The sequence below is a fragment of the Aspergillus clavatus genome, genomic scaffold (assembly GCF_000002715.2).
Source record: "Aspergillus clavatus NRRL 1 1099423829805 genomic scaffold, whole genome shotgun sequence".
In the NCBI taxonomy this organism is placed as follows: Eukaryota; Fungi; Ascomycota; class Eurotiomycetes; order Eurotiales; family Aspergillaceae; genus Aspergillus; species Aspergillus clavatus.
This window is the reverse complement of record NW_001517094.1, coordinates 391401-409208: the sequence shown is the minus strand read 5'-3', so window position 1 is coordinate 409208 and position 17808 is coordinate 391401. Positions and strand designations below refer to the sequence as shown.

The following is a 17808-nucleotide window of genomic DNA, read 5'->3' as shown; positions in this document are numbered from 1 at the left end:
GTGACATGAAATACATTGGAATGGAATGGAATGGAATGGGATAAAATGAATAACTTGACTAATAAACACAAGCCTATGAAGAGAAAGATACGCATGCTATGTACAGTGTGTGATGAATCATGAACAAGGCAGAGCTGCGCAGTGCTGTTGAAGAACCAAGGAGCTTCGTTTTCGTCAACCATCAGTTCGTCAATGGGTAATTAAATCGGGCCGGAGCGAAGCGTCCGTCACAAAGTCACATCTTCCCCCGCTTAGTAGTCGATCTTGCGAGCCCGGATCAGCTCAACCATCGGCGGCGGGAGCTCGTCCTCCCGCACAAGACGCAGGGCAAGCAGATCTGCCCAGAAGAACATCGCCCGGTCCTGCGCGTAAGCAAGATAGTCGAACTCGTCCGCTTCGGCGTCAGCTGCAGCTTGCTCCGGCGCCTCAACCTGCGCTGCCTCGATGACAGAGTCCTCGCTATGGCCATTGCCATTGGACCCCTTCGCAGCTACATCCGCCGCGCTCTCCTCCATACCGGGAACCTTGGCCTGTACAATGCCCCAGGCGACCCACTGTGCGGAGTTGATCACACGCCACATCCGGGTCTGTTTCATCAAAGACTGGATCTCGGCCTCGAGGGCATCTCCTTGGGATTTTTCAACCTCCAAGTGCCGCTGCAAATCCGCATCGGTGTTCGAGTCGAGGTCCAGAGGAACGAAAGGGGTGATGGTCGCAGTGTTCCCTCGCATCAGAGGAGTAATGGATGGAGAAGCCGACGACCGTACCCCGGGACTATGTGTCAGGTAGGAGGCGATGAATACTCGTTGCTGCTCGGAAGTGGGATACAGGCTGTTGTTGCAGGCCCAGGGTCTCTCCGCGTCATGGTAATTGTAACACCATTCGCTCTGATTCACGTCAGCACAAGCCTGCATTCCGCTTTTCATTCTTTCGCATATTAAACTTACAAAGTGGTTTGCAAACTCAAAGCCGGGTGTGTTCGCCGACGCGTACTCAAAATCGATGACTACCAGCTGCTTGTGCTTGTTCTCAGGTAGAAGAAGCGGCGACTCGGAGCTGGGCTCCATTCGGAGAAGATTACCGTATTGCGTCTATAACCAGTCAGTTAGACGACAAGAACAAACGGCCATGAGATGGACAGTCTTACATCGTTGTGGGCAAATACCAGCTGCCGCTTGATCTCCTTCATTCCCCCACAGCTGGAGACAAGCCATTTCCGATAGTTGTCAACAGCCTTTCTGAATAGTGCCCATGGAACACCACAGACAAAGCCACGACGGCGCCAAGGTTCGGAAGCTGCTCTTGCCTCATTGTGCTCGGATTGCAATTCCTCGTCTAGCCAGTTGATGACTTGTTCGCAGCGATCAACCCATTTGTCCCAGTTCTTGAAAACTACGGGGCCTCCCTCTCTCTCCTCTTCGAGCAGATCAATGCCTTCGTGCAGCTCACGCATACGTTTCGCGATCTGTTTCATGGTGTCGGGAACCCGCAGATCCTTCGGCGTCAACGGACGAGCTTCGAAAAATTCTTCGAATCGGCCGTTGTTAAAGGTTCCCAGTACTCGAGGCCCAATATGCTTTCGGCCCAGACGGCGAAGAATCTGCAGTTCATTTTCCCGGTCAATCAGATGATCCACTTGCGGACCATAAATGCGCAGGAGAAGCTTCCTATCACAAAACATGTTAAGATTCACCCCCCTGGAAAGAGCTCATGGAGAACTTACGGTGGAAGTTTCTGGGGAATCAGGGAAAACGATCCGTCTTCAGCCTTGGGTGGAGGAAGGGCTTTCGGCGGATTGACCACATACACGGCGTTGGTCAACGCACCGCTCAAGCGAACTACTTCGATCTCTCCGGCAAGCTCCTGGGGGAACTTGCGCCAGCCTTTCAGCCGAAGGGTGATGGCAAGACGGGCAATCTCGTTCTTGAAAGTCAACCAAGCTTCTCGGTCTTTCGATCGTCGATCATCAGCCTCACCACCATCCTCCGCGCTGCCTCCCGTGTACGCGAGCGTCTTGGAATTATCAAGGAGGGCGTCCACACTGGGAGCCGCTGCGTCGACGTCGTAATAGTCAGACTCGGACACAGAGCCTCTCCGCAGCCCACGGATACGAGAACGCTTCCGAGTGGGGCCCCGATGGGAGTGACCAGGTGCAGATCCTTCAATTCGCAATGCAGCGTACCGTACTAGGATCTTTTCAAGCTTGTCGAGAGATGGTGGGCTTTCGCCGCCAGGAAATGTGCTTGTCTGTAGGACACCGTCATAATAATCGTCGTCGCCATCGCTGTCGGTACCTTGGGTAGTGCCTGTCAACCTCGATCTACAGGTCTTCTGCTTGGCCTTTTCGTGTTGAAGCCACTCATACACTTGATGAAAGAGACTGTCCCGAGGATCGGTGCCGGTATGCTTCGCGCTGTGATCCTTTTCAGTCTGAGTTCGGGGTTCACTCATAACGCTGGGGGTGTGCGATGTGGTATGCAACGGCGGCCGGGCAGTAGCTTTCCTGGCGAAGGAAGCACGGTGCTGCTTGGCAGGACTTCCTTCAGCCGCCGGACTTGCTGGGCTTGCTTGTCCATTTTCCGCTAGGATCTTCTGAAAAGATGGGATATTCAGACCAGTTCCGGAGATTGGCTTTAATCCATCTAGAAAATGGTCAGATTCCAGCGCCATAGTGAATCATGCCAATTGAATTTGATAAACAGAGTGAATTCGAAGTCGGAGAAACTTCGTGGCAAGTGTGTAGTCAAGAGGAAACTGATCATAGGAGGCTGCTGCATTGGGTAGAAAGTTGCAAATAGGTAATGGGACATGAGCTCATGTGACGCGGAGCTGCTTTTGTCTCGAGCATTGATTGATGCATGGTGAGCGTACTACAGCGTACTGACTACTACAAGTGGGATCCAATGAAATGATACAAACGACAGAGAAATAAAAAGCTTATCGGAGGCTAAAAATCCGAATTGAAGACAGTCAGATACCTACCTTCAGTGCGCAGCCCCGAATCATCGCCTAGGTCGGTGAAGGAGGGCATGTCTAGCGGTCCTGGAGGTTTGGAGACGACCCCAATGAGACGAGGGAGAGTTCGATCACGGTGAAGAGAAAAGATGTCTCAGATCTGTCACATATATACACACACACACACACTTGTGGTTGATGTCAATCCAAGGATTTCCACAAAGGGGGAACAAACTCCAATGGCTTGAGCACTGGCGGATCACAACATATGAAAGCAAAAAAGGAGTTGAAAGTGGACACGAATCGCCTCGGTTGCTTTGTGTTAGTACGATAATGATAAGGACAGAGCAAGCTAGAGAGAGAAAGAAAAAAAGGAAGATAACAGCGGTCAAGTGGGGAGTCGACAACAGAAAGAGTCAAGAAACACGGTTGAGACTTGCGACTTGGGAGTTGGGGCTTGGGAGCGGTCGGGAGCCGATGGTCTAGATAGATAGTATGGAGCAATGATGATTGACAGATTCCCACCAGAGTGGATATATGTGGATGTTGCTGGTGGAAAAGCACCTTTTTTTTCCCCAGATGAGAGTTGACTGGATGTCGATAGAATGTCACAGAGATTCAGACGGTGCAATCGATGTCAATAATGAAACTGGCTTGGTTGATAAAGAAGAGATTCAAAAAAAAAAAAAAGGCAAGTGGCAAAAGTCGCTTATCAGGCAGGAAATTGTTGGTGGCCTCAGGTGACTATTTTCCCTTTTCAGGTATCACCTCATGAGATGCCCGGAAAATAGAAGCAGCCCATTGCAATCAATCGTGCGAGGTTTAACCCCCCCCTTTCCCGAAAACAACCGTCCTTTGCAACCCCAATGTTTGCTTAGCCCCGGACCAGTGGCTTGCCAGGGAGCCAGGAACGACTAGATAGATATACATTTTGTCTAGGGTGTTTGGGGTTGATACCGAGTGACCTGATGCTCGAAAGCGGGTATCAGCAGGAGTTAAGATTTAATGGTAGATAGAGCATTCGCCAGACATACAAAGAAGTCAGGAATGAAACAACCGATATGATCATTTGCCCCTGGATCTTGCAGATACCGGTACTATATCGAATGATTGCCAACTTTGAGATCTTGTCGCTCTGGGGTACAGGAGCCGCATTGTCGCGTGGGGAGTGAGAAACGGGCATTCACCCAGTCATTCTAGGCGGGGGACCATCCTCGTCATACTGAGATTTGTCGCATAGGGATTGCTCTTTCTGGAAATCATACTGGATATTCGGTTGCAAGGACACTTTCTTTCCACTTATCTGCGGTCTGATGTTGTGAGAGAAGAGAGGGGCAATACAAGGAAGGGATTGGAATCTTGTGTGATCTGAACAACACCGGGTCTATAAGGCCGCCAAGACAGGATCACGTTCCTGATGGCGCAATTTTTGATGGCTGTCTACTGTGGTTATGAGATACGAGTTCGATATGATACAAGACTGGCCCGAGTGATTTTCAAGTTCCCTGGACAACTAGTTCCGTCGAAGAATAATTTTGTAAATCTACCTAATTGACGAAAACCATTGGTATCTCTGTCCCTGTTGCAACCAATCTCTGTAGTAAAACAAGCATCTGAGAAAGGGAGTTGGAAAAAAAAAAAAAAAAAAAAACAACCAGACACCAGACACCAAACTATAAGAATAAATATCATAGCGCTGTGGTCATCGTATCTCGTAAAAACACTTTAGGCGGAAGCGGAGGCCCACTCGACCACCTCCAAGGCGCACATGACAAGGATCAGAGTGGAGGGAAGAATCCTAGCGATCATTAGTATATCATTTCTGAGAGATCCCGAACGGCAAACAACGTACCAAACAACATAGCTCTGGAACAGAAGCTTTGACATGGCCGAGACGTATACATTGTTGATCTGGCAAATCTGTGCCAATTGAAGAGCGGATGGAGCGCCTGTGAGCAGGAAGCAGACGATGATGAAGATCGGATCACCCAGGATGCTGACAGGGACGTATTTCGCCATTAAGGCAATAAATGGAGCCATGACCAAGGTCGGCAGGAGCATACGCGCCACGAGGGAAGCGATGATCAGCTTCTTCTCTTCTTTGGGATGTTCCATATCCTCCAACGCCTCTTGAGACAAAGTGTTCCGCGCAAGATTGGCTCCCAGTACCACCAAGATCAAAGGCACGGCCACTTGAGCATTCTGGTTCACGGCCCGGGTGACTGAATTGTTCATGAATGTGTCCTCGTCAAAAAAGACATGCTGCAAGGAGGGTACCGAAGCGACGATGATTGACACCAGCATTGCCCACAGAGGAGGGTTCATGAACTCCCAGAGACCATGGAAGAATCGTCTGATCCCGCGAGCACAAACTGACAGAGGTTTCTGAACGCTAGTCGGGAGACGATCATACACGGCGTTTGTGCTCCTCTCCCAGCAGCGCCCGATAGCGTCCGTGATGCGGTTAAGACGTTCGCGCAGATATATTCTGAATCGCTTGAACGGACCCTTTTTATGGCGATGACCTTCGTGCGATAGCTCGATATTAGGAAAGCATAAGATATCCCCTCGGGTGGCTTGACGTGGAAGGAATTGTCCGCGAGGAGGAGGCCCAAGGAGAGCCGGCGGATCGTCCGGATCATCGTGGTCATCGGCATGAGCAGGTAGCTTCGCGTATGAGTAACTGCGCACATTTACCGGAGTCTGCTCGCCAGAAGAAAACTCCTCGGTGTCGCCAGCCGAGCCCGTTGCGTGACCAGTCAGACTATCTGAGCTTCGTGTTCTGATAAGCGGTTCATCTGGATCGCCCTGATCGGGATTGTCGCTATAGCGTGCTTGACCTTGCTCGATTCGCGCGGCGCCTTGTTCCCTTTCCGCCGCTTCCAGGTATCGTTCCTTTGGAGCGAGCAGGATGTGATAACCCCAACTCCAACGTACGAGCTGGCCTAGCTGTTGAAAAATGAGCAGATATAAGATTCCGCGCGCTGCCACTTCATCATCGTTGTCGTTCGGAACTTTGTTCCAGTGAAGGCCTTTTAGGGTCTGCGAAAGCGACATGACAAGGGAAATGGGAAGAGAATTGGAATTGCCGAAGACCTATAGACAGAGAAATTAGACACCGATATAGCGGGCAATCTTCCAGGAATACATACAGCCATTGCAGCCACAAAATTGGCTGGCCGCTTTTTGAAGCCGAAGCATCGTGAGATGAGCCAAGCACAGGAGTAAGAGACCATGGTTTGCACGATAAAAATGAAAGGGATGATGGCAAGATCGGTAAGTTTCTCCGCCGTCAATTGGGAACCGAGCTTGATGAAGACTCCAAACAGTTAGCCCAAGTCCTTTCAATTGCACACAAATGTTAGTGAATTACGTACTCAGACACGGGGTGAACAGCGTAACGTTCAAGTTAGCCACGAGCTTTTGAGCCTCCGCGTCGAACATGCCCTGTTTTGCCGCAATGTAACCCGGCAAGCTGACACAGATGACCTCCAGCACCGCTTCGAAGACGAGAAGCACCAGATGAAAGAAGGAGGGATGGCTTGGATGAGCGCCATTCTGAAGGACACCCGGGTTTATGACACCTGACTGCATCTGGGTCACGAACTGGCGGGACACCAAAGAATTGGCATTGTGTAGAGCTGTCGGAGACGTAAAGATGGCCATAAATAATGGGGAGCTGTTATCGAAATCACGCAAGCGTGGAGGATGAGCAAATAGAATGTTTCTGTCCGGTGGCGGGAAGCCGATGGGTTCTTTGAATAGTGATGTCGTAGATAAGGAAGAGACAGGATTTGAGCTTCTCGGCGCGGAAAACCGACAGAGCTGGGGGAGCGGAACCAGTAGGAGGATTCTTTTCGGCGCAGGAAGAAAAGGAGGTTCAATGGAGAGCAGCGAGATAGTATAACGAGGTGAGATTGTTGGAACAGTAGTGAACAATTAATAGTGAGATGTAGGACAATGGAGGAAGAGATCCCTGGAAGTCCAGAGCCAGCTCTTGCTGTGGCAGTGTTGGGATGGCGAACCGCTGAGATACGAGAGTTTAGAGAGCTGAGCGCCAAGAAATGATCCAGCAATGCACAGAGTTGACTTGCACGACAGATTTTCAGGTGACCAGAATGAGAGGGTGATGATATAACGACTATCTAGTCTTTCTATAGTATAGTGTTCGATAATTGGTTCTCTATTGAGTCTCTTCAGAACCCGGATACCTTACTGTTTGCTTGTCGACTGAAGTTGTTCGCAGCAATCTTCATCATCATTACCTATCAGCCACTTCTGACGCAAAATCAAGTGCCAAGCATCCACTCAGCGGTAGGAATGCTCTGGAATGGCGCAGTAGACTGTTCTGATTGGTCTAGTTGGAAATCCAAGCAAACTAACCTAAGGCACGAGACAATCTTGACCTTACTTTTTGCTCTAGCCTGTAGGTTTCTATTTCGTCTAGGTATCTATTATTATTTAGGGACTCTGCTTTAGTAACATCACGCATTAATAGTATCTTGATATGGAGCTTGGGTAAAGGTTAGTTGAGGCGCATATAAACACTATAATGTGTAAGGGATTGCTGAGTCGATGTTCCGATCATGATGTGCGACCTCTTATCTCACCAACTGGTAGCCCTCTAGGTACTTCGTACTCCTTATCAGGGTCTTGGCAACGAGTTTTTAGTGTCACACAAGTGGACTGGGCGCATTCTTCAAGAGCCAAAAGAGATGGAACACGTTTAAGCTTCATCTGGACTTATCCCCTCTGTACTTATAAACAGTTCGAAGTCAAGAGAATACAAAGTCGGATACTTGTCTAACACACTCAATTAGGAGGAATAATCTTGAGATGGGAGACTATGTAAGACTATCTAGGAGAATACCCTGAAGCCTCAGTCCATCACGTCATGATCGGCGAAGGGAATGGATCCTGCAGGTACAAGATAGAAGTACGAATTCAACACAAAGGATGGAAGAATAGACAGCAGATACTCCGTCAAATATGTAGATATAAGGTCATCACTTGCCCATTCTGATGTCTATCCTAATTAGTTGTTTGACAGGACGCGACGACTTGACAGGGATAAGAGCCTGGTTTTGAACTTTGGAAGAGCTACTCTGTACAAGGTGATGTATGCCATGTACTCTGTACTATGTTGTACACTGTACCTTTGGGGCTTGACTCGTCAATAGTAGATAGGCTCCTTCAAGCATGCGCAAGCAGCGCAACAATGTCTCAAAAAGGTTTTCGATCCCGGTCCGATTCTCAAATAAGGATTTCGCATTCGATTTGCACTGTTCAACAAAACCCAAGATTAGTGAATCGAAACCGACAGTGATGCCTAAGTTGTTGATCCGAATACGCAGATGCCTTTTTAGTGCTACACCAAGAACCCGCGGAATTTGCCTCCATCCCGATCCTCTGCTGATAATTGGCAGATCGCAGTCCTATCACGGTCAATTAGTATCAATCGTTCCTGGGTTCGCGCTTGATTTAGTATTGCATGATTGCACCATCCACCACCCAACAGCGCCACAAACGGGGGAACTAGAATTCTCTACTTTTTACCATCTCAAAGTATCGACCTTAAGCGATCGGCGATACGGCCTCTCCGACCCGCCAATGGCAGGCTTCCCTTTGAATTTTATGGACTACGATGTATGGATTATATGGACGGGGAGACAAATTTTAATTACTAGTACTCCGTAGCTAAGGTATCAATCGACTACCTGTACTTTTTTTTCTTCTTCTTTTCTTTTCTTTTCTTTTGACTGAAGCCTAGTGACTAGAGGAAGTAATCTACTTAGGTACCTAGGTACCTTAGCATCGCTATGATGAAAGCAAGTTTTGATATCGGATCCGAGAAAATACCCAAATGCCCGCCATAGCATCGATCAATCATTATCATCATGTCTGTCCAGATTGGACTGACGTAGTGTGGGGTTGGCATGTCCTCTCAAAATCAAGAACCAACTTGGCCATTACCAAGATATGAGGCACCACAACGACATCCATAGCTCAAAGAAGATAAGACTAACATCAATGGGTCAATGCTCGCCTAGATAGATATCTACCTAATCGTAATCATGATCAACGATGGTGCAAGGGCCAACTGTTGAATCCTAACGGTCATATTCCGTAAGGCTAGATAGAGGACCCAAGTCACCAAGGGGACATATATGGGTGATGGAACGCTATATCTACATACAGAGTACATCCATACTTTACCCAGACTCGTAGCTACCTACCTAACCCAGGTATACTCCGTAGTATCAAAGAGGCAGACGTAGCCCGCCGCATAACCAGATCTGGATTCCCAGTTTCATGTCCGGACGGTACAGTCGGATGGGTCGGTTGAACCGGCTCATCCAGCATGGGTAGATTGACACAGGAGGTATTGTGAAATTGTGCTGAAGGGCAACCGATCAATGTCATTGTCTGTATGACAAGAGAATGTTGTATCGGAATGCAGCTATTCGAATCCTATGATATCAAGTAGCTTTTCCTGCGCTGGAACTGTAGACTATCTTGGTACAGTTGAATTCAGATTCAGCCTCTCAAAACAAGCCAGAAGTCTGGGGTGATTTTCGCGAGCATCTGAAACCTTCAACAGAGTATTGGCTGGTGTTTCCTCCCGCCAACTTATCCAATAATGGACTCTTACAGAGAACCTCATGTCCATGATCATCCATACTTTTGACCATCCCTTTTCCTCTACCCGAAGATACCACATCCTCATGGCGTGGATGAGTGACTAAGCCTCTACTCATCTGCACATCCACAATTTTAATAATGATATATCGCATTTCGCCATCGGAAGCAAACTAGATAAATGATTTCGAAATTAGTCCCCCAGGGGCACCTAGTAACAGTGGCAGTTGGAAAAAAAAAACAAAAAAAAAACTTCGACCATCCACACGTTCTTCCCAAGGTCGAGTTGGTTTACCACCAAGTAGTTGATAGTAGTTAGTGGCAGTACCGGTACCAGTTAACTAACTATGGACAACAGCAAGCAATAATAATAATAATAATAATAATAATCATAACAATTAATTGGTATTATTATTGATTTGCCCCAGGCCGGCTGTCATCTCCAATCCTAACCATCTATCAACCTTACCCTTACCTAAACTATCCATTATTATTATCTCTTCCCTCTCTCTCTCTCTCTCTCTCTCTCCGTCTCGCTCCTTCATATGCGTCTTCTCTCCTCATCTGTTCCATTTTTCAGTTCACTCATTTGCTTCTCTACTTTCCCCCTTCTTTACCACTCAAGCATTACGCTGAAGTCCAAGAGGAAAGACGTCTTGATATTGTATTTGTGCCACTTGCGTCTTTCTTAGCCTGTGGCTCTACCGTGCCTTGTTTTTTGGTATGATCCTTGCCCCGCGTTGAGACAATCTGCCTTGCTTTCTACATACAAGACAGGAGGAGAACAACTGCTTCAGCGATAAGAATCTATATGCGGATTTTCGTCGTCTCATTCTTTTTTTCTTTCCTTCTTTCTTTTCCCTATCTTTGGCTGACTCACGAGGTCCAGCAGCTCAATCTGAACTCCCCGCCTCCGCCTTTTCTCCTTTCATGATCGGTTTCTGGAGTTTTCCGTCCTCCGCTTGAACATTACCTGGGAACGGCATCTTTTTCCTCCCTCTTCTCTCTCTCTCTCCCCCTTCCCCTCCCTCCTTGTCGTCCCAACGCCTTTCATCATGAGCGCAACTACGATGGGGCCCGAGCAGCAAGATCGCCTCGCAGAGGTCCCCCCCTCGCAAATGGACCAAGATAATCAGTCCGATACTAGCATCGACGATGATCTCTCCCCTTCGGTCACCACCCCTCCTTCCTCCGCCTCGATACCGTCTTTGCGACCGGATCGCAACATGACTGCTGGTATCACCGCTTCCTCGACACATCTCGGCCAGGTCAATGCCGCTCGGCGTGGCGTGGGGACCGCTGGTCGCCCACACCCGTCGATGAGTGGCGCACAGCCCGGTGGCTTGAATCAGGATATTTTAGCGAAGATGAAAGCTTTCTCCCTTTCCCGGCAGGGCGCTCCCCCGCATCTACCCCATGCGGTTTCCACCGGAACAATCCCGACATCCCGATCGGGTGCGTCAGGGAGTCCTGGCCCTATGGCGGGCCAGTCGCCGTCGGTGATGAACGGACCGTTGGCAGGCGCATTTGCCGGACGCCTCCCCCCTACAGCGCGCCCGAATACCAAAAACTGGGTTTCTTCCCCTTCGATTCCAGGAGCCTCAAGTCCCCAATCGTCGTCCCCCAGACCCGGTGGACTGGCGGCGAAAAGAATGAAGCCTGGACTCAAGTTGTCGGATGCTACCGGCTCGAACAGTGGGCCGGCCGATAACTCATCCAGCCAGAACTCGGATGCGACTGGAGGGTCAGCGTTCAGCAAATACTCGGAGTACATCGACACAAAAGCGGGAACACTCAACTTCAAGAACAAGGCTATCCTCCACGGCGGCGGTGTCGAGTTCTCGTCGGGCCACAGTTTCAGCATTTCGCTGGATGAGGTTGAGCGCCTGGATGAGCTAGGCAAGGGTAACTACGGCACAGTGTACAAAGTCCGACATAGCCGACCACAGATGCGCAAGCCCGGTATGGGGCTGCGTGGAGTCATCAGTCGCCCAGCGGGATCCGACAATGACAACAGCGCCGGCGGAAAACCGCCGGACAACCTTTCTGGATACATCATGGCAATGAAGGAGATCCGTCTGGAACTCGACGAAAACAAATTCGCGCAGATCATTATGGAACTGGATATCCTCCATCGCTGCGTCTCACCGTTTATCATCGACTTTTACGGGGCCTTCTTCCAGGAAGGCGCAGTGTACATGTGTGTGGAGTACATGGATGGAGGGTCTATCGATAAACTTTACAAGGACGGCATGCCGGAGAACATCCTTCGAAAAGTTGCGCTATCCACCGTGATGGGCTTGAAAACCCTCAAGGACGATCACAACATCATTCACCGGGACGTGAAGCCTACCAACATCCTGGTCAACTCCCGGGGCCAGATCAAGATCTGCGATTTCGGTGTGAGCGGGAATCTGGTGGCGAGTATCGCCAAGACGAACATTGGCTGTCAGAGCTACATGGCCCCCGAACGGATTGCCGGAGGTGGCGTGCAGCAATCCGGGGCGCCTGGCGGTGGAACGTACAGCGTGCAAAGCGATATCTGGAGCTTGGGACTGACTTTGATTGAATGTGCTATTGGTCGATACCCGTATCCTCCGGAGACATTCAACAACATTTTCAGCCAGCTGCATGTGAGTTGTCTTTGCTACGCGATCTCTCTTATCTTCGAAAGTTTTTTACTGACCTTAATTCAAGGCTATTGTGCACGGAGACCCACCCACTCTCCCAGAGACCGGATATTCAGAAGAGGCGCAGTCATTTATCCGTGCCTGCCTGGACAAGAACGCCAGCAAACGTCCTTCGTATAGCATGTTACTCAGGCACCCTTGGCTTGCACCGTTGATGAAGCCTCCTACCCAGGCCAATGGCGCCGACGAGACACCTGTGCCTCAGCCCGATACTCATCCAGGGCCGAGTACGGTTACGGAGGATGAAGAAGTTGCTGCATGGGTCAAGGAGCGACTCGAGCGTCGCCAACAGGGCCTGCTGCCGCACCCCGAGAAACCGGCGTTGCATGCAGTTGCGTTGGATGCAGTGCCCGGCAGTCCCCTGCTTGACGATCCCTCGCACCTAGCTGCACAATCATGAACCAGACGACCTCTTCATTCTCATGACCCTTAGCTCTTTCCTTCTTTAGATCATCTGTTTGCTATATACACGCTTGCCTCTCTTGATCATGACTGGATGAAATCGAGTGCACGAGCGGAAGACATGCTGGCGCAGGCGCCGTCGGGGGGCAGTCCTTCGCTGCATCAATCGTGCTACTCCATCTATCACCACCACTACTGTCGTCATTCTGCTTTGGACCTGCATCACCTACCTATTACAAATACTTTTTTTTTCCCCCCCTCCCTTTTATGTGTAATGAATGTCACATGTAATATGGTATTACCTCATCATTGGGATTTGCCTATTTGTCTCTCTCAACACGCCCATACAGGGATATGTACACAGCTCTCCACCAACACAAACACCCAGCCACGGGGGGGGGGCTCTTCAAACTTCCACATATAGATTTGTAATTCTTACTGGATTCTTGGGATTTCAAACGTAAATGCTTATCAATCAATCACGTCACGTGGGGGCTGAGATACGAGATACGCCTTGTGTTTAGTAGTTGTTCTGTGCAAGAATGAAGAATGGCACTTTTTGCAACTCCGAAACTTCGGAGGCCACCGCAATTCTAGCCCATCTGACTGGTGTAGAGTGCAGACAGTGGAACATAATAACAACAACAACAACAACAATAATAATAATCCTTTGTATCATGTCATCACTCATCACTCATAACCCCCCCAGCCAGTGCGTCAGCAACTCTAACTAGACAATAACTATCGTGACTTGTGAATCGGATCTTTCCTGTCATTGACCGCATCCGGCTTCCTCCACATCAAACCGTTTTCTGGACCATTCTTGATTACTCAAGCAGTCAAACTGCAGGTTCGCCCCTCCTCCTGCAGTGACCACCTCCCAAATCTCTCCTCATTCGACCTGGGACAAATCAATCAAATCCACCTCGAATTACCAGCCGCAGTTCTTTCTCTATCGCCGATAGAACAGAACAGAAACTTTCCTTCCCCAAAAAAAGCGGAAGTCTTGTATTACAAGAGCAGCAGAAAACCCTCCATGCTCTCCCGCTCTCCCCGTATCCCGCTTCCAGCTCAGGCATTCAAGACTCGCTTGCTCCCTCCCCAATCGCAACTGTCTCGACAGACCTTCTTCCCCTCTGCGCTCTCTCACTCTCACTCTCACTCTCAGTCAGCCCGTCTGATCTCCACCACAGCGTACCGGCGAGCGTCCCTATTCGCGCCTCGGAACCTGGATTCTACAGCAACCTCGACAGCGTCTCGTCTCGCTTCGCTTTCGAGACAGTTCTCTTCTTCTACCTCCTCTTCTTCTTCGACGACCGCTGCTACGGACACGGACAAGATGGCGCCTACGGACGTGCAGCAGTTTGATTATATCGTTTTGGGAGGCGGCAGTGGTGGTAGTGGTAGCGCCCGCCGGGCGGCGGGGTGGTATGGCAAGAAGACGCTCATTGTGGAGAGTGGCCGGTCTGGGGGTACCTGTGTGAATGTTGGGTATGTTTTTCTTCCGTTCCTTTCCTTTCCTGGATGCACTTTGATGGGTTGGGGATGAGGTGAGGTGAGGTGGAAGAAGTTCTATTGCTGACCGGAGAGGATTGTGATTGTGCGGGCAGGTGTGTCCCCAAGAAGATGACGTGGAACTTTGCGTCGATCAACGAGGCGCTGCATATGGGCGAGCACTACGGCTATGACATCCCCAAGGACATCAAGATCGACTACAAGCAGTTCAAGGAGACGCGGGACGCGTCGATCGTGCGGCTCAACGGCGCGTACGAGCGCAACTGGGGCCGCGAGGGCATCGACCTGGTGCACGGGCGCGCTCGGTTTGTTGAGCCGCGCGTGATCGAGGTGGCACTGGAGGACGGCAGCGTGGCGCGGTACTCGGCGCCGCACATTCTGATCGCGACGGGCGGGCGGCCGGTCGTGCCGGGCGTGAAGGGCGCGGAGCACGGGATCACGAGCGACGGCTTCTTCGAGATCGAGGAGCTGCCGCCCAAGGTTGCGGTTGTGGGCGCGGGCTACATCGCCGTCGAGCTGGCGGGCGTGATGGCCGCCGTCGGCGTCGAGACGCACATGTTCATCCGCGGCGAGCACTTCCTGCGCAAGTTCGACCCCATGATCCAGAAGACCATGACGGACCGCTACGAGGCCACCGGCGTGCATCTCCACAAGCACCACGCCGGCTTCCAGGAGGTGCAGCTGCTGCGCGACGGCAAGGGCAAGGACCGCCTGCTCAAGCTGATCGGCAAGGACGGCTCCGAGATCGAGGTCAATGAGCTGCTGTGGGCCGTCGGCCGCCACCCGGAGGTCGAGGACCTTCATTTGGATATCCCCGGCGTCAAGCTCAACGAGAGCGGCCACATCGCCGTTGACGAGTACCAGAACACCTCGGCGGATGGCGTGTATGCGCTCGGTGACGTCACCGGACAGGCGGAGTTGACTCCTGGTACGCCCTCGCTCGCCTTCTCTTTTTCTGTTTGTTTTTTGTTTCGTGACCGATCAAACTAACTTGTTCTTCACAGTCGCCATCGCGGCCGGACGCCAACTGGGCAGCCGCCTGTTCGGACCCCCCGCGCTCAAATCCGCCAAGCTCTCCTACGAGAACATCCCGACGGTGGTCTTCTCGCACCCGGAGGTCGGGACGATCGGGCTGACGGAGCCGCAGGCGCGCGAGCGCTACGGCGACGACAAGGTCAAGATCTACCACACCAAGTTCACGGCGATGTACTACGACGTGTTGCCGGCGGACGAGAAGAAGAAGAATCCGACCGAGTTCAAGATCATCTGCGTTGGACCCGAGGAGAAGGTCGTGGGCCTGCATATTCTGGGACTGGGTGTGGGCGAGATGCTGCAGGGCTTCGGCGTCGCGATGAAGATGGGGGCTACCAAGAAGGACTTTGATAGCTGTGTGGCCATCCACCCGACCAGTGCGGAGGAGTTGGTGACCATGCGGTGATTTACGTTCTACATTCTACGGTCTATGTCTTATGAGGATTGAGGATTGCGGATAGATAGAATAGTGCCATTAGATCGCAAGATGATTAGATAAATATGATGGTCCTAATTAGCACAAGGCAAAAAGCAAATGGTATCTAACGTAGCTCACATAACGTAGGGAAAAAAAGGTGATCGATCTAGCCGCCGTGGACTTATCGACAAACAAAAAAAGAAAGGCCTGTCAGGTCTTGACAAAAGCGAGTTCAAGTATATAACCCTTGCACCAGGCACGGGCCGAAGAAAAGAAAAAAAGCCAAGCCTTCTCACACTGCCAGTTCAAAGCAGATCCCCTCGACAGAATAGACTTGATATGTTGCCAGACAAGGGGAGAGCCACTCGAGCCCCCCAAATCCGGTCGACTATAGCATGTATTTGTTTTTTTTTTTTTTTTTAACCATGCACGGTCACGATGACAACATAACCAACCACGTTTCATCGAGTCATGGGCACTCTCCCCCACCATGCTCATAGGAATGTCATGAGCCCAGCTGGACCTTCGATGGCGCTTCGACGCCGTCGCGGTTGAAGCGACGCGATCGGTCGGAGATGGGAGATCCGAGTGTAGCAAGACCGTACGTAGTGTTCATTTGCTCAAACTTGTATGATGGGGTGGGATAGATAATTGGGGTTGGAAGTTGTTGTGGTGGTGGATATGTGTTATCGCTATCGCCATCGCTATCGTTATCGCTATCATTTATCGGAAGCGATATGTGGGCTGTTCTGAGTGGAACCACGCCCAGATTCCCAGAATCCAGGCCACGGCATCCACGACGCCGATGACGTCGCTGGGCTCAACGGATGTTTGTTGACGGAGAGGGAAGGAGATGGAGAGGGGAAGGAGATGGAGAGAAGATGGTTGTAGTTGTACTCCTGTTAGGTTATATTTCGAGGATTGTTGTCAATCAGTTGACGTAGACCATCACCGCAAACGACATCAGGCAGAAACACAGCGGAATGTAGACCTTGCGATCTGGATCTGCGTGGGCGGTCGAGGACAGGGCGGAGGATGGGAGAGAGCGGCCTTTCTGGGCGTGGGAGGCGGAGGAGGATTTGGCTGGTTTGTGGACCATTTTTTTTTGTTTTCCCCCCTTGTGATTTGATTCTTTGACTCTTGATGATGTGGTGAAAGGAGGATAGAGAAGGATACAAGAGGGAGAGGAGAGAGAGATAGGAAAAGAGGGGGACTAACTATCTAGTAGTACCTGCCTAACTAACTGTCCTTACCTGGTGATGGGATTCAACCATCTCCCAATCAATCATGAAATGTGGCAGTGACAAATCACAATCAACCCAACAGACACCAGCAAATCAGATGACTGCCTGCGCCCGTGTGCTCCTCATGACTAAGCATTGTTTGTGCTGTTTATGTTGCTTGTGCAGCCAATGACTTCCCGCAGAATCGCAGGGTGGTCAAGCCACAGATCAGGTGATGCTGGAACACGTGGTCTCCAGGACTGTCACCTGATGTGTATAACTTGCAGATCTTTATTCTTCTGCCAGAGCACAAGAGTCACATCATAGATAGATGAGATACTATAACTAGAGCCTCCTTTCTAAAAAGACTTTATTAAAAGAATATATATCAAGTATAGATATATAGGATACCTAAGCTTACTAGGGCTAATGTAAGGATCACAAAGGTCTATTATGTATTATATTAAAGCTACCTTTGCAGAGGAACCTACTAATAAGAAGGCTCCTTATAAGAGGTTATATAAATAGTTATATAACCTATAAAGATATAAACCCTATCTATAACTACTAAACTCTAAAGTTTAGTAATAATCTCTTTAAATAAGGATATCTATATTTAAATCTATTTATAATTATTCTTCTTTTATATTAGTTTCTAATTCTTATAGATTATAGATCCTTATATTTTATTACTTAACCTTTTAAACTAGTCTATTAAGAAAATAATATTATAAAAAAAATAAATTAGACTAAAACTATCTAGTAAACCCTCCTCTATAATTATATAAAGTTAAATAGTAGGAAAAGAGATAGCCTATAAAAAGGAAGACTCTAAGAATAAGCTAAATTTATAAGACTCTCTTATTTTAATAGATCTAAAGTTAATAAGAGTAACCCCTATAAGAGAGTATTTATAATAAGAATTATAGCTTCT

General features: G+C 49.6%; 4 protein-coding genes across 4 annotated transcripts, besides 12 other annotated features; 2 read left to right on the top strand and 2 right to left on the bottom strand.

The window, feature by feature from the left end:
- Positions 1-16: 16 nt before the first annotated feature.
- Positions 17-48: a microsatellite.
- A 203-nt stretch (positions 49-251) lies between these two features.
- Positions 252-2670, bottom strand: ACLA_019410 (putative choline kinase; the record flags this gene model as incomplete). The annotated part of the gene is made up of 4 exons (XM_001268661.1): positions 252-887; positions 948-1091; positions 1148-1667; positions 1724-2670. 4 exons carry the CDS (start codon positions 2668-2670, stop codon positions 252-254), a joined length of 2247 nt encoding a protein of 748 aa, XP_001268662.1.
- A 1915-nt stretch (positions 2671-4585) lies between these two features.
- Positions 4586-4606: a microsatellite.
- Positions 4607-4680: 74 nt separating this feature from the next.
- On the bottom strand, positions 4681-6621 carry ACLA_019400 (Auxin Efflux Carrier superfamily; the record flags this gene model as incomplete). The annotated part of the gene is made up of 4 exons (XM_001268660.1): positions 4681-4753; positions 4808-6051; positions 6108-6274; positions 6333-6621. 4 exons carry the CDS (start codon positions 6619-6621, stop codon positions 4681-4683), a joined length of 1773 nt encoding a protein of 590 aa, XP_001268661.1.
- Positions 6622-8678: 2057 nt separating this feature from the next.
- Positions 8679-8712: a microsatellite.
- Positions 8713-9957: 1245 nt separating this feature from the next.
- Positions 9958-9993: a microsatellite.
- Positions 9959-9989: a microsatellite.
- Positions 9994-10090: 97 nt separating the features above from the next.
- Positions 10091-10133: a microsatellite.
- Positions 10100-10123: a microsatellite.
- Positions 10134-10426: 293 nt separating the features above from the next.
- Positions 10427-10452: a microsatellite.
- A 135-nt stretch (positions 10453-10587) lies between these two features.
- Positions 10588-10625: a microsatellite.
- A 24-nt stretch (positions 10626-10649) lies between these two features.
- Positions 10650-12684, top strand: pbs2 (mitogen-activated protein kinase kinase PBS2; the record flags this gene model as incomplete). Its single annotated transcript, XM_001268659.1, has 2 exons — positions 10650-12227; positions 12292-12684. The coding sequence occupies 2 exons, from the start codon at positions 10650-10652 to the stop codon at positions 12682-12684; spliced, it is 1971 nt and encodes a 656-aa protein (XP_001268660.1).
- A 636-nt stretch (positions 12685-13320) lies between these two features.
- Positions 13321-13352: a microsatellite.
- Positions 13353-14025: 673 nt separating this feature from the next.
- glr1 (glutathione-disulfide reductase GLR1) lies at positions 14026-15639 on the top strand (the record flags this gene model as incomplete). The annotated part of the gene is made up of 3 exons (XM_001268658.1): positions 14026-14177; positions 14297-15129; positions 15206-15639. 3 exons carry the CDS (start codon positions 14026-14028, stop codon positions 15637-15639), a joined length of 1419 nt encoding a protein of 472 aa, XP_001268659.1.
- A 700-nt stretch (positions 15640-16339) lies between these two features.
- Positions 16340-16372: a microsatellite.
- Positions 16373-16491: 119 nt separating this feature from the next.
- Positions 16492-16529: a microsatellite.
- Positions 16530-17808: the final 1279 nt, after the last annotated feature.